This window comes from Chanos chanos, chromosome 11 (genome assembly GCF_902362185.1).
Source record: "Chanos chanos chromosome 11, fChaCha1.1, whole genome shotgun sequence".
Classification (NCBI taxonomy): Eukaryota; Metazoa; Chordata; class Actinopteri; order Gonorynchiformes; family Chanidae; genus Chanos; species Chanos chanos.
The window spans coordinates 14,117,616-14,132,615 of record NC_044505.1 but is presented as its reverse complement, the minus strand read 5'-3'; the positions used below and the strand labels follow the sequence as shown (position 1 = coordinate 14,132,615).

The window sequence follows — 15,000 nt, the reverse complement described above, 5'->3', positions numbered from 1 at the left end:
GTGTCTTTTTCTCTCTCTCTCTCTCTCTGTCTCTCTCTCTCTCTGCCTGTCTGCGTCCGTCCATGTGTGTGACTTCCTCCATCTGTGTAATGTACTTCCATGCCCCTGTGTGTATGTGTGCGTGTGTGTATGTGTCTGTGTGTGTGTGTGTATGTGTAATGTATGTATGCATGTGTGTGCGTGTAATTTGTGTGTGTCATGTTTCTGCGTGTAATGTATGTAGGTGACCTTCACAGATGCCATGCGCAGTAAAGCGAGGCTGTCTATTACAGGCAGTACAGGAGAGAATGGCCGTGTTCTGAGTCCGGACTTTCCCAAAGCCATCCATGCGGTGCCCTACATGAGACCTGGCATGGGCATCACCCTCAGCAACATGGGCGACCTGTCCTGAGTGCCTTATACACACACACACACACACACACACATACACACACATATACACACACACACATACACGCACACACATACACATACACATACACACACTCACACACACATACCTGGATATACATATGATCATATTCACATGCGTATGTACACACCTGGATATATAGATATTGACGCACATACACATTCATACCTTTCTCTACATGCAGATAAACATGTATTTGTATATACACACACACACATACATACAAATACACTGAAAATGTACATACATATTATCATATGTACATATTTCACACGTCTACATATGCACACATGCGTGTAAAGAAATATAGTCTTATGTGTACACGTATATGTGTATGCGCAAATTAATATAAGTCAAAAGCGCGCTCACACACACACACACACACACACACACACACACACACACACGTTTCCCAATTCTCATCCAATGGAACTCTTTCACTTTTGAACTGATTGCATCATCACTCTGCACTGGAACACTACACACCTGTTTCCATAGCAACACCTTTTTGGAATCCGTGACTCAGAAGGCACACAAGCACACTTGAAGTGACGTGGTCTGCATCAAATGTGAATTTTTCTTTTTTCTTTTTTTTTTCTCTCTTTTTTTTCCTTTTTCCTTTTTAAAACTCAAATTCAAGAAATATCTTACAAAAAAAAATAAACTTTTTGAAACATTTTTCAAAAAAAAAAAAAAATGATGGCTTTTAAAATTACTGCTGCCATTACTATTGTAAAATAATTAGTCAAGAAAACGCTTCAGTTTCAAACTTTTCATAGGCAGTTCTGTTCAGATTTAATGTAGATGCAATGTTTAAGCAGTCATTTCATATAATTATGAGAGTTATATCAAATCACGTGTATAGCTATACTTTGGTTCATTTGATGTTGATGTGAATACAATGATGCTTGGTGTAAAAAAAAAAAAAAGGAAAGAGAAAAAACAATAATTTAACTGTTCTGTTTGTTTGTTTGGTTGGTTTTTTTCTCACCTCTGGATTTGTTGAAATGTGAAGATGTTTTGTTCTTCTCTGAATTTTGTGTTCAGATCCTGTTTTTTTCTTGATTATGGACGATGCAAACGGTAGTTTTATAGTTATAACAATAACATTCTAAAGGGAAAAAAAAACTTTTAAAAAAACAGTTTAACCTAAACCTTTACACATTGTGAATGCAGGAGACCATGATAAGGCTCACATGAATTAACTTAGATCTATAAATATTTTAATATCATAATAATAATAATAATAATAATAATAATACCCCAATAGTATTTAAATGCCAAATAGTGAAGGGTGCCAAAATTTCAAGGCATTTTAGAAGTGTAAATTGTTAACACTCTGTGTGTGTGTGTGTGTGTGCGCACGTGTGTTTGTGTGTGTGTGTGTGTGACTGTGTGTGCGTGCGTGTGTGTGTGTGTGTGTGTGTGTGTGTGCGTGTGTGTGTGAGGGTGCGTTTCAGGCTGATTGAAAATACTGGATCTGAGTGTTGTCTCACTCCTGAGTATGTGTATGTCTCTCTTTTTTATAACTTGTGTTCAGACACGTTGTACATTGAATGATGTGCACTAAGATATGCAGTCTTAACTGTGAAAACGCATGAAAACCTTTAGTTTGGTCTCTTTTGTTTTTAAAAACGACAAATATGATAAAGATGATCATGATGATGATGCTGATACTGAAGATGGTGATTATGTTGATGATGATGACAACAACACTGACTGTAGAATTGAATAGAATTTTAATTTGATTCAGTTTCAAAAATGTATGATCCTAAAATGTCAGAAGACAGTTAAAGACAGATATATTGGTAATTATTATATTAATATACTATATACTGGCTGTGCTCTCCTTTTCTATGCCATGCCGTGTATCCGCAGTCCTGTCCATTAGTTTTCTATGTATTATGTATTGTGTACAAAAAGCAGAAAGTTGGTTTTATCTCATAGAAAGTCGATTAAAAAAAAAATACAAAAAAAAAAAAAAAACGTGGAGATGAGCTGGCGTGAAAGTCTAAGCTTTGAGAGGAAAACACGTCCTGCATTTTTTTTTCTCCTGTTTGATCAACTTGAACAAAAGACAGCTTCCACCCACTCACCTACACACACACACACACACACACACATTACCACAGAAACAGACATAAACTAACACACACACACACGCACACACACACACACACACATTCGCTGTCTACTGTCATCGCTGGCTGTTGAGTTGGAGAGTAGAGAATGGTCTATGATGATTTTTTGTAAATGGAATGTGGATGGACTGATTTATTTTTTGGACTCTTTTTAAATAAACAGAGATTGAGAATCGTTTCTCGTTTGCCTTTTCTTCTATTTTCCTTCTCTTCTATGACGGACAAATATGAAGATGGAGGGCATGAAAGGAGAAGGGCAGTGAACACACACACACACACACACACACACACAAACGCACATGCACGCACACAGACACACACACACACTCGTGCACACACGCACACACACACACACACAAGCACACGCACACGCACATGCACGCACGCACCACACACAGGCACACACACACACGCACCACACGCACACACACATACACACACACAAATGTCACACTTTATAGTCAGCATTAAGAAAGAAAACCCTCCTGGGTGTATATATAATTTATTTCACCAGTGATTATAAATAAAAACATCTGATAGGGCTTTGTGTAATTCCTAGAGGATGTTCAAACTATATCCCTACAATTTAACAGCTAAGTATAACTCAAGCTCCTTATAGCCATAGCATAGTCAGACAAAGGGACAGATGTCTAGCTTAGACAATTCATCCAGTTCCATTAATGTCAGTATTCCAAAACATTGGCTCATAGATCATGGAAATGCAGTTGTCTAAGCTGACAATTGCAATCACAGATCTGTACCAGTATGTTAAAACGACCTTTCAGTCTTGCGTAATGTGAGCTGGTATCTTTGGCGATGCTTAGGGCTACATTCACTGGCCACACCCACTTTGGGCTGACACTCATTGGCCACTTTGTGAGGTATACCTGTCCTATAGGTGGACTACATAGGTGTTCAATTACACACTGTAGTCCATCTGTCACCGTGCACAATTTGTCAGGCTGCCTCTAACCGGTCTGCTGTTGACTGGATATTACCATAAATTCTCAAATAAAAAGTGGGTCTCAAATAATGGCCGGGTTTCAAATTATAACCAAGGGTGCCGCCTGTTTTGGCAAAGAAAGGCCAGTTCCAAACACAGGCAGGACAAAAAAAGGCAAAAATTACAGGAAGGCCCAGGTGCTAAATTCATCATATTTCCACAGCATTATTTGCATCAGTACAACAACTGACGGTAATTATGCTCACCACTCTGTTGCTATTAGTCTCACATTTTAACAAAAATACCATACAAAATACTTTTCTGAGTCACATGGATGTGGTCACTGTAGGACTACATGTGTTAATGGCCCATTATTAGTATTCGGGGACATCACTGCCAAAACTCTTACCCTCCTATTTCCTATGCATTATTTAATTATTTCTATGAATTATTTCATGTAACAGCACATCTCAGCGGTACTTGGAAAAAGTCATGGAAGGGGAAAAATGTCTGATTTTAGATGGCGTAGGTACAGCAGGGACATGTCGGCTGTTGAGCTGGAAACAGAGGAACAAATTTTACCTTTAAACCTGTCAGAGATACCTTTGCCTACAAGTAGCCTAACAGTATTGCATTGCCTTTATTTGCCTGCTGTTATGTTCAGCACCATAGCAATTATACTCTGACACACACTGCCTCTAGCAGACCTAATATTTTTATTCTTTAAGTACAGTACAGTATAGGCTATATTCGAGTAGTAGGCATTCCCCGTAAATCCTTACAGGATAAATTAGAAATTAAACATTACTACAATATTACAAAATACACTACTAAAAATAGGACAAATCATAAATAATGACCTCTCTCTTAATAAAAGCCTGTCTCAAATAAAGGCCTGGTTCTTTCTTCAGTTGAGGTAAATAAAGGCCCCCGGCCACTATTTGAGAATTTACGCATTCGAAACACAGTAGGGACACAGCAGGGTAACGGCATGGTCGTGGGCGCTATTCGAGGATGTTCTGGGTTTTTTTTTTTTTTTACACACGTCAGTATCCCTGCTGGCTTAAGGGTGGTCAGCCACCCAAAAATCTCCAGCCAGCAGTGGTCCCGTGGTCAGAAACCGACCGGTGGTGAAGAGCTGTCGGATGGTTAACACAGAAAACTGTGCCTGGCAACCGATGGTCTCTAACTGCACATCAAAAAGAGGACTCCACAAAGTAGACGCGTTCCTGACAAAGTGGTCAGTGAATGAATTTACAACGGGGCATTTTGTTTAATGATAGGCTGTCGTACCACGCTGTGTGTCGGATCTGAAAACGTAATAAACGGGTGAATATGCAAATTAGGCCTGAATAACGAGTGTTGGGCTGTGCCCAGGGTGACAGAATTTAGGGTTACATTAGCGAATGAGAACATTTCTGTGGTACTTCGCTGCCGTTCCAAAGTAACTTGCAGCCGCTTAACAGGTATAAATGAATTCAAAGTCACATCCAGTTTTAATGCGTTAAAAAGCCTGTTATTAATTATACTGACCATACCCTGTTGTAAAATTAATAACCTCTGTATCTAAAATCAAACAACCCCTTTTTAATAATTGAACGGCTCCTTGTTTTATTTAAAAAATGCATCAGCCAAGTCCTAAGTGGGTCATAGAAAATCAGTCATTGTGTAATAAGTTCCAGTTCCAGTTCCAGTTCCAATTCCAGTTCCAGTCAGTTCCCACACATCTGAACAGATTTTAGGATCCGTCTGAGAGGCGACATGTTCTACATAATATCTAATACTATAGCACGGCAGAGGTACCTGAAACTGCTTTTTTTAAGACGCAGTCATGATAACCCAATTACATAAGCGAGGAAACAAAATTAATGTCTTTAATTTTATTTCTTAATTCTCCACTCCAGGCGGTTTTGTCTAAGCAATAACGATAAAAACTGGTTATTTTTTTTTAAATAAACACACAATTAGAGGTTAATAATCCGTAGTATGAAAATCTCGTCAAGATATTTTGGTATGCCATTATAATGTGGATGTTACTGTCTTCACACATACACACAGTCAGAATACAATCAGAGTACAACCAAATGTTGTTGTTTTTTCATTCCTTCATTTTTCTTGTGAAAATTCAAACTGAGATTAAGAAGAGATTCTCCTTCACGGCCTTTTTTTTTCTTTATCTCTAAAAGTCGTTGAGTTGATAAAAGGAAATGGTTCTGCTATGTTTAATTATAACAGAGTAGGAGTGAAGACAGACATACAAAGACACAGACACACAAACACCTATGGATGCCTCACATTTTCAGAGACTGGATGTGTGTGTGTGTGTGTGTGTGTGTTTTCCATTTTCATCCAATTGATGTGTGGGTTGCCAGCGCTTATCACCCAGGTTATGTTAAAATCTCTTTGTTGTGCTAAGGCCAAGCATTAACACACACAGACACACACACACACACACACACACACACACACACACACACACACAGCTAGGCTCCAGGGAAAACAGTCTGTTGTGGCAGCTGCAACTCAGCAGGCATGTTTCCTCTTGCTGTGCTCACTTTCTTATCAGTGGAATAATCCAATCACGGCTCAGCATTGGCCTTTCACACTTTAATATCAGCCGTGTCAACCAATCAGGACTCGGCGTCAATTGAATGATTTTCACAGATAATTTGGTGCTCAAAAATAATAATATAATTAACTGTATGTATTTCATACATACATTAGTTCAGTTAGATTTATTAAATTGTGTTTTCAGCAATGCATCTTTTCTTCCCCAAAGTTTCTGAAGACTTGTTTAGTCTCGGAGTTTCCATGTATTTTACTGTGTTGTATGATCATTGTATCGTTATGTTTTGGTTGTTTTTTGATAAGTTTAGGTAAGATTGTTGGTTAGTAACATTATTCAGCTGAAACTGACAATTAATATTATCTGGGGGAAACTGATAATTCAGCAAGTCAGAGTACTAAGCAAAGCCAGCATGTCCTCTGCTCTTCTCATTGTCAGCACCAGAGTCTAGCAGCTAATCAATAAACCATTACTGTGTGGATGAGACACTGCGACACTAATTTAACATTCAAACAATGTTCATACAACATTAAAAGACAAGCTGTTTCGTGGAAAGTTACCTCTAGTATACGAAGCAATAACTGAACCATTAACACCAAATTATTTCTCTTTTACATGCTGACGCCAATTCGTCGCCATGCCAACCATGCGATTTTTTTTTTTTTTTTCATAGTCGTTTTCATTACATCCTCCGTTTCTGGTGCAAGAATACAAGTGTGTTCGATCACCATTTCAATTACAGTGCTATCCTACTGTTACAATGGTCTCCATACATCCTCAGATCTGAGGTCAGCAATCCTCGCTCTCTCTATCACTCTACTAACGGTTAAAGCCAGGGTTCTGCCAAAAGGATGCTGGTCCTAAATCATTCAGTTGAAAACCGCCTCCTGTTTTTTAAAATCCTGATCCCAAGTGAGTGTATGGTCAACAGTGCCCTCTAGTGGCATGTTTGCACACAACAAGGATGTTGATCAACACACAGGACGGGAGTTCTATCAAAGCATATACACTGAAGAACTAAGGTGAAGGAACTTCTGCTATGGCGCAGCAATATGTGTCTACGTAATAGATTAATCAATTTATTTCTGAGAAAATGCAACCGCCATTTTTCCACGAGATAAAAAAATCAATAAAATTCATTGTAATTTCTATAATACATTTGCCCTCTCCAATACATTTCCCATTTTGTCTTCTGTGTTAAATGCAGGACCTTATTATGCTCATAAATACTGTCATGTAATTAGCTGCGCGATCGATCTACCGCAGTAATCCTACTGTGCCGATATGCACACTCAGGGAAAACGCATTGTGATCTGTATGCATGTTCTTGTCCGTTCGTTAAATGCTGTGGGTGAACTCAACCGCAGGGCTGCAGTTTCTCTGTCGTCAGTGTCATATGATTTTGCTGTCAGCTGACTCGATGAACATACGGAAGCATTGAGCCGGGCAGTCCGGCTTTGTATTTTAGGTTTTACAAAAATTGTTTTCTCTCTATAGGGTAGGGTAAATGCATAATTGTGCGATATAAGCGAAGGTTTTCTTTTTACTTGCGATGGGTCTTCGTGTTGCTCTAGTTCTTGTGGCGCTTCTGTGCGCGCTGGAGTGGTGTGCTGCTCTTCACCTGGACGAAGGTAACACACACGTCAAAGACTGTGCACGATACGTGTCATTGCACGCTATGTTGTCGCATTTATCGTTGATATGTAATGTACAGAAGTCATGTAATCTACTATTCGGGATGTGGTTTTTTTACACGCTCGATTTGAACACAAACAGGATTAAAGTACATCGGTAGCGGAAATCTCAGTCAACTGTGTAAGAAAGACCGATTAACGTCACTTAAGTCAAAAATTTTCAAGAAATTGAGATATATGCTTGAAAAGGGTAGGTGTAGTAAAACCACGATCGTATTCGTAAGAGGCCGAAACCCAGCGTTAACTGTGACATTATACTTAATCATCGGAAGAAAGTTACAATGATGCAAAGCTGACATGTATGGCTGTCTCGTGCACTGACAGAGATGGATACGTCATCTGGTCTCCCCGACCTGAGGAACAGGCTCCTTCAAGCTACGAATTCCACCAGCAACTTAAATTTGACTTACGGCCTTATTTCATGTGCTGTGTCTGTCGTGTTCTACGGGAGCAACTTTGTTCCAGTGAAAAAATTTGACACTGGTGATGGTACGTCAGTGCGGTCTTACCCTGTGTGTGTGTGTGTGTGTGTGTTTGGGGCGGGGGGGGGGGGGGGGGGGTCTGTGTGTGTGTGTGTGTGTGTGTGTTTATGTGTCTCTGTGTATGAGGTAGTAAGGATGTTCTTTGTTGAATCCCAAGTACACCATTCTCAGTTTCTGTGTATGTGTTTGTTTTCAACAGGCATGTTCTTCCAGTGGGTTTTCTGTGCAGCTGTGTGGATCGTATCACTCATAGCGAACCTCATACTAAACTGCCCAAAATTCTGGCCTCTTGCCATGGTTGGAGGAGTGGTGTGGGCCACCGGTAGGATCTGATATCATTTCACTCACACACAACCATGTGTCTGGCTTTGGGGCTTGGTAGTAATCAAACAATCTCTATTTCTAAGAGACCTTTAAGCCTTCCATTGGCAGGTTGGTTCATTACGAGAAACTCGGAGAGTCAAGTATTTTGACAGCAGAATAAGAGCGCAATCTTTAACATGTAGTGAGTGTAATTGTGAGGATGATTAACATTCACATGACCTGTTTTCTGTTGTTGAATTGTGTGTGTGTGTGTGTGTGTGTTTGCTCTGTAGGTAACATAACTGTGGTTCCTATTGTGAAGACAATTGGACTGGGTTTAGGACTTCCTATATGGGCATCCTTCAACTTACTCATGGGATGGGCTAGTTCACGGTTAGATCATACACTAACACACATTTTCTCATTCACACACACACACACTCACTCACTCACATACCCGCAAACACTAACTCTTATGCTGTTTCCTCAGGTTTGGTTGGTTTGGCATTGAATCTGAGACTGTAAATAAACCAGCACTTAACTACTCTGGAGCTGGACTGTGTCTGCTCAGGTAACACACACACACACACAACCATAAAGTTCAATTAAAATTAAAACCACACAATCGCCGAAATGAGAGCCTTACAATGGACTCATCAACTGAACTTTACTTTGGTCCAGAATATAAAACAGAAACTCTTCAGTCCTCTTAGTCTTCATCACTCAGAGAAGTATATTTTATGTCATTTTAAATGTTTTTTTTATGTGTTTGGTCATTCCCAGTGCCATCATGTTTTTCTTTGTGAAGAGCGATGTGCAAAGAATTTCTTCAGAGGAAGAAACACCTTTACTTATTGATGTAAGTGTGTGTGTGTGATTTTTTTTTCTTTTTAAGTCCTACTTTGAAGAATGTTTTCATTTGCTTTTACTGATACTTTATTTAAACATACAGGCGCATCATTAAGATGTATTAGTGTTATATTTAGCGTAATAATTCTTTAAAAATTGTTTTAGAATATTAATTCTGATTCGCGGTGCTCCAGTGACGAGTCATGGGTGGACAGACTAAGGCCGCGGACCAAGCGTATTGTGTACGTATGCCACTGTTAACTTGTTTATGGATGGGGTCAGCGCTGTGAATCTGGTTATTGTTGCAGTGTTTCATAGGCACTTTTCAATGCTAATGTGTTGCGTAATAACCTTGCTTGGGGCTGCGTTCACATGTGTTGTGTATTGTGTGATATGGTAATGTGTTCCGTGCTGCGTTCACTGCGCAGCGCATCGTGTAACCTTGGGTTATGTTTCACAGTGGATCTGCAATGGCGGTTGTCGCAGGGTTACTCTATGGCTCGTCATTCATCCCTGAGCTCTATATTAAATATCACGCCACGGATCAGAACAGCACTTACACTGGGGCCAGCCAGTTCGGTCAGTCAACTGTAGTATTGAAAGTCAGGACATTTTGTCAGTTAAGAGTTTTTAAATGTTCAAAATTTGTTTATTGTGTGTGTGTGTGTGTGTGTGTGTGTGTGTGTGTGTGTAGATCTGGATTATGTCTTTGCACAGTTCAGTGGGATCTTCCTCACCAGCACAGTGTATTTCCTTATTTACTGTGGCTTCAAAAAGAACCAACCAAAAGTGTTCCCCAGAGCAATCCTACCAGGTAAGAGCAGAGACCACACACACACACACATACACGCATACATAACACACACACACACACACACACACACACACACACACATCCATAAACACACGCACGCACACACACACAAAATGGCAATTTTAGTTTTATATTTTAAAATAGAAAAGGAATCCTAAACGAGATCCAGCAGAGTGACCCCCTTAGGGCTGTTTTTCAGATATCATTATGGCTCACAGGATGCCAACCACAGACACACACTCACTTTCTCTCTCTCTCTTTCTCTCTCTCACTCTCACACATACACACACTACGCTCTCACATATTCAGTCTTATGAATCAGTTTGGTGTAACTCCATTTGTTTGACTTGTCTGTCCTGTCAGGTTTTGCCTCTGGAGTGATGTGGGCCATCGCTACGTGCTGTTGGTTTCTAGCCAATAATTACCTCAGTGCTGTGGTCAGCTTCCCTATAATCACTACGGTGAGTGACAGTTCTCTCCACCAATCCTAAACAACATCTACCGGGTGATACAAGTGCTATGTAAATTCTCTGCATAATATGAATGAATTAGTAATCCGGTGCGTGTGTGTGTGTGTGTGTGTGTGCAGGTTCCTGGGTTGATTGCTGCAGTGTGGGGAGTAGTGGTCTTTAAGGAGGTGAAGGTAAGGGGTTTATTCACTATGAGTATGTACGCTGGACTAGGGATTATAAATGTTTAAATACGTGTTCATATTTAACTCTGAATTTGTGACTTTTTAGTATCAAATATTAAATGCTTCATCCGCGTCACGGTTCTCTCTCTCTCTCTCTCTCTCTCTCTCTCATTCACTCTTTGTGTTTCTTTTTCTGTCTTTTTTTTTTTTTTTCCAGGGTTTGCGGAACTACCTGGTCCTTGTGTTTGCGTTCTGTCTTGTTTTGGCGGGTGCTCTGCTAACAGCATTCTCTAAACTATAACCAGAACAAAAATAATAACATTTAATCATTAACAAAGGGACCAAGCTAAGAAACAAAGGGTTTCAGGAGATTCAGCGGACTGTATTTTGACTGGGGTTTTTTTTTTTCCTCACTCATAATGTGAAGTAATGTTTATGTACATATTAAAGTTATCCATCACTATTGTCTGACTGCAGTAACACGGTGTAGGGGTATGTTCAAGATGAATATCATTTTCTTTGGGTTTGACACATAGCCAGCTTTGAAATGAGAAGTGCCAAATGAAACACTTGAACTGTAACAGGAATATCTTACTGTTTTCTATGCATCTAAATACAGAGGTTTACTTATCTAAATATAAAGGTTTACTTATCGTACAAAACTTGTAAGCTGTGTGTAAGGTGGGCCCTTTTCTGCTAAAACACTCACAAGCTTAATTATCACACACACAACAGTATTACCATGCTCTTGGAATGAAAAGGGAAAATTTGTTAATAGAAGTCACAACAAAAATCTGTTACAACAGTTGTGTTTCACTCGCTGTTGTGGATTACTTGCACAGTCAGTGGTTTAAGTAGTCGTGTGGAATCAGCCCCACGGTCTCTCTCCCTCTCTCGTTTTACACTCCCGCCGATGTGAGTCCGTCGACACTTTACGAATTTCGACGGCCGACTTCCTAAGTTGGCTTTGTGAAGGACTTTCCTTGTGGCTGCTTTCCTGTCATACCAACAGACTCCTCGTGCAAATCCCTCGATATGTCTATTGAATGCTTTAGAAAGGTGTTCATTCCGGTCGTGACTGGATCCAAGGACTGTTTCTTGAAGCATGTTCTCTGTTTTCCTGTTGATTTACTGTTGAAATTGAGGGCTGTATATTTGGAGAAAGGGTCGAGAGAATTCTTATGCACTTTTTCCGGCTGTTACTTGGTTTTCTGAGTGAAATATGGCCCTGGATTGTGTACTAAAAGTGTAATAAAAGGTCAGTAGGGGGAATTTGAGAACTGTTCTCTGTGGTTTTCTAAAATAAAGGGTCAGTTCTTTTGCTTATTTACTAAACTACTTGACTTACTCTCTAATAGTACTGATATGAGGGAATTATTACTTTCTGTATAATTATGATGTGTTGTTTTTACATATGAGATTCACAAAAGGAATAAAAAGTTTTCTTTGCCTTTTAATTTCCTGTATTGAAAATATGGTAAATTCCAACAGATGTACCAATGAAAATGTAACCATACTCTCTCTTTCTCCTGCTCCCTTTTTGGTTGTGTGTGTGTGTGTGAGTGTGTACTGTCTGTCTCCATTTACTTGCGACTAGTCACCATCCATTGTGATTTTAGATGATAATTATAGACTGCAGTCACTCTGTGAACAACAGCCACAGTGTGACTCAGTGTTTTTTCCTGCACTGACGTGGGCATGTATTAAGCAGACAGAAATGGGAAACTCACCGGGGGAATTTTAGAACCATGCCAAATATGGGCTTTCTGCCTGGCACATCTCTAATATGCTACAACTGTCCCTCAAACCACCCTGAGTTTCAGAGGGTGGAGATCATTATCTGTGAGTCACAGATTTCCTGAAAAAAAAAAAAAAGCAGATAGGTATCTCGACATCAGCAACAGGACCTCCAGACTATGGTGCCATAGAGGATGGTAAGCTGATCCTCTCCTCCCGTGAAACCTGTACTGTCTTGGGGGTCTCAGATCCCTAAGGCTTATCCCAAAAGCTCCAGGGATACCCTGTCCATCATGTCCACTCGTCGTTCCAAAGAAGATAGATAGTGGGCGTACTTTAAATCAAAGGGTACACTATGGCTTTAGATTATTGTGCGATAGACCCACTTTGTTGTAATGGCAGTAGTACAGTTGTGCTGGTTGGTGTTAGATAGTATCCCGAGTATTAGCACTGCTTATTAGCATCTCCAGACCTTTTGTAGCCCCTGTCTGCTAGCCCTGTTTCCACTTGTATCTGTTTGCTCTTCCACTTGTATCTGTTTGCTCTTTTACTTTCTTCAGCTTTTCTTGTACTTGTGTCTGGTCCAATACTTAACGGTGCCACTTATACCACAGGGAGCTCCTTAATGGCTGCGCGCTCGGTTTGTGTTTTGCCTCACTTGGAGGTCGCTTTGGATAAAAGCGTCTGCTAAATGAATACGCGTAAATGTCATCGCAATTCAGTATCTATTACTGTCAACTGACTGACAGCTGCCTACCAAAGCCTGGCGGAAAAAAAAAAATCATACCCACTGCCTGGTACAGATGAATCCTTTGACCTGTGCGGTATGTCAGTGTGCCTCTCTTCCATAGCTCAGTAGAAGAGCAGGTCACCTAAAGACAGTTCCAAAGATTGCACTCATAACCGGCAGGGGTGCTGCTGTTTCGGACAATGCTGTCGAGATTACGGAACTTGCCTGTTACTCTCAAGAAACGTGAAGCTGCTTCCTGCAGTACTTCCCAGGACGCTAACTAAATGAGCCGCCGGGGTTACATCGCGAGAGGGTTTTCATCCGCCGTGGTCACCTCCAAGGAGGGTCAGTTAAGGATTTTTGCTGAAGTGTATCCTGATGGAAAAGGTGAACATTGATTTAGGGCAGGAAGCTGACGATCTGATTTGAAGGTAACGGGTTCATCTGGTGCTATTAGAGCTGAAATACGAGATGGGTGTCAGAAAAGGAGACGGGTTGAGTGAAGTAGGCAAGAACTGGATAGCAATTAATGGTCCATGAGGAGTTGAGGGGCAATGCACGACTGCTTTTTGAGTTACTGCATTAGGCTTAATAGGTTTCCCATTACGGGACATTACGGGTTGACCTAAGGTCTCCACCGGCAAAGTTGTGAATGGATGTAGAAGGCAGCTGTCACTGCTGTAATACAGCAGCAATAAAAAAAGGTATTTATTATCCAAATCTCACTCCTCACTCCTTGGAGCGCCTTCGGATGGGGTCATTACAGGCCTGTTGGCCACGCCTGCTGCACACAAGCGGAAATAAATGGTTTGTATTGATGGGGCCACTTGTCCCTTTACAAAATGGCCAAAAGGAGGATGTAACTGATATGGGGGGGGGGGGGGGGGGGCACATGTTGTGATGAGGGGTGGGGCTTTGAATAAAAGTCTGTTCATTAGTGCATGAGTACAAATGAGAGCCCTGGTATCCGTAAGGTGGGATGCTCAGATGGCCCTTACTCCATGGAAAGATTTTGGTGTCCCGGTGCTCACGGCACACTCAGAACAGTCCAGGAGTCTGCAAAAATGTCAGCGAAGTGCCTCTGATTTTGGAACAGGACCTTGAGTGTGCCCAGTGTGCTATATGTGTGCATGGTGTCGGTGGACCCTTATGGGCATGCGTTGACTGCATGATCTACAGGGTGTGGTGCATGCATTTACCACAGACCAGAAGAGAGGTGGCCACGTTGAGAGAGGATATGATATTCATATCAGGGAGTGGCAATTTAAAACTATCATGAACTTGTCTAGGTAAATGAACAAAAGTAGATGAAATTTAGAGCCCAGCACTCATAACTAGTCATAACTAGTTTGGACCTTGCTGATTTTTCAGAGCAGCTGTGCCATCCATATAGGTACCACCTGAACCCAACACCAGTTTTTAAGGAGTAGTGACCCCATGGACCCACTCTCCTCGTCTTGTGGCGTCAGATTTCTTAGTTCTTATCTCCTTTCTCTTTCTTGTGTCTGTAGTAGTGTCTGTGTTACGCGTGCTTCCTCGGTGCATATCAAACAAATTCATACAATTTCAACTTTCCGACGTGGTGAAAGTTACTTTTTGTGCAAAATGGTCAGATGAGTGGGTTTAACGAAAGTCATGCCTTGCATGTAAATAAATTCAGTGCGAATAAGTCTTTAAGCATAGCCACCTGTAATC

At 40.7% G+C, this 15,000-nt stretch overlaps 2 protein-coding genes across 2 annotated transcripts in view; both read left to right on the top strand.

The window, feature by feature from the left end:
* The window catches only part of gria2a (glutamate receptor, ionotropic, AMPA 2a), an 18,213-nt gene extending 17,822 nt beyond the window's left edge, over positions 1–391 (top strand). Inside the window, exon 16 of the mRNA XM_030788334.1 lies at positions 224–391. Within this exon, the coding sequence (XP_030644194.1) occupies positions 224–391 (168 nt within the window). The remainder of the gene's footprint in view (positions 1–223) is intronic.
* A 7,223-nt stretch (positions 392–7,614) lies between these two features.
* On the top strand, positions 7,615–11,171 carry LOC115823683 (transmembrane protein 144-like). The gene is made up of 12 exons (XM_030787716.1): positions 7,615–7,693; positions 8,081–8,245; positions 8,438–8,560; positions 8,835–8,934; positions 9,032–9,112; positions 9,325–9,400; positions 9,556–9,632; positions 9,851–9,969; positions 10,085–10,204; positions 10,568–10,665; positions 10,794–10,847; positions 11,056–11,171. Exons 1-12 carry the CDS (start codon positions 7,615–7,617, stop codon positions 11,137–11,139), a joined length of 1,176 nt encoding a protein of 391 aa, XP_030643576.1. The 3' UTR covers positions 11,140–11,171.
* The last annotated feature ends 3,829 nt before the right edge of the window (positions 11,172–15,000 follow it).

Bases quoted from the DNA above. Each gene is read 5' to 3' on its own strand.
- LOC115823683 (XM_030787716.1), top strand. From the start codon at position 7,615: ATGGGTCTTCGTGTTGCTCTAGTTCTTGTGGCGCTTCTGTGCGCGCTG. The intron at 8,561-8,834 runs GTAGGATCTGAT...TTTGCTCTGTAG, and splicing joins AGGAGTGGTGTGGGCCACCG to GTAACATAACTGTGGTTCCT. The intron at 10,848-11,055 runs GTAAGGGGTTTA...TTTTTTTTCCAG, and splicing joins TGGTCTTTAAGGAGGTGAAG to GGTTTGCGGAACTACCTGGT.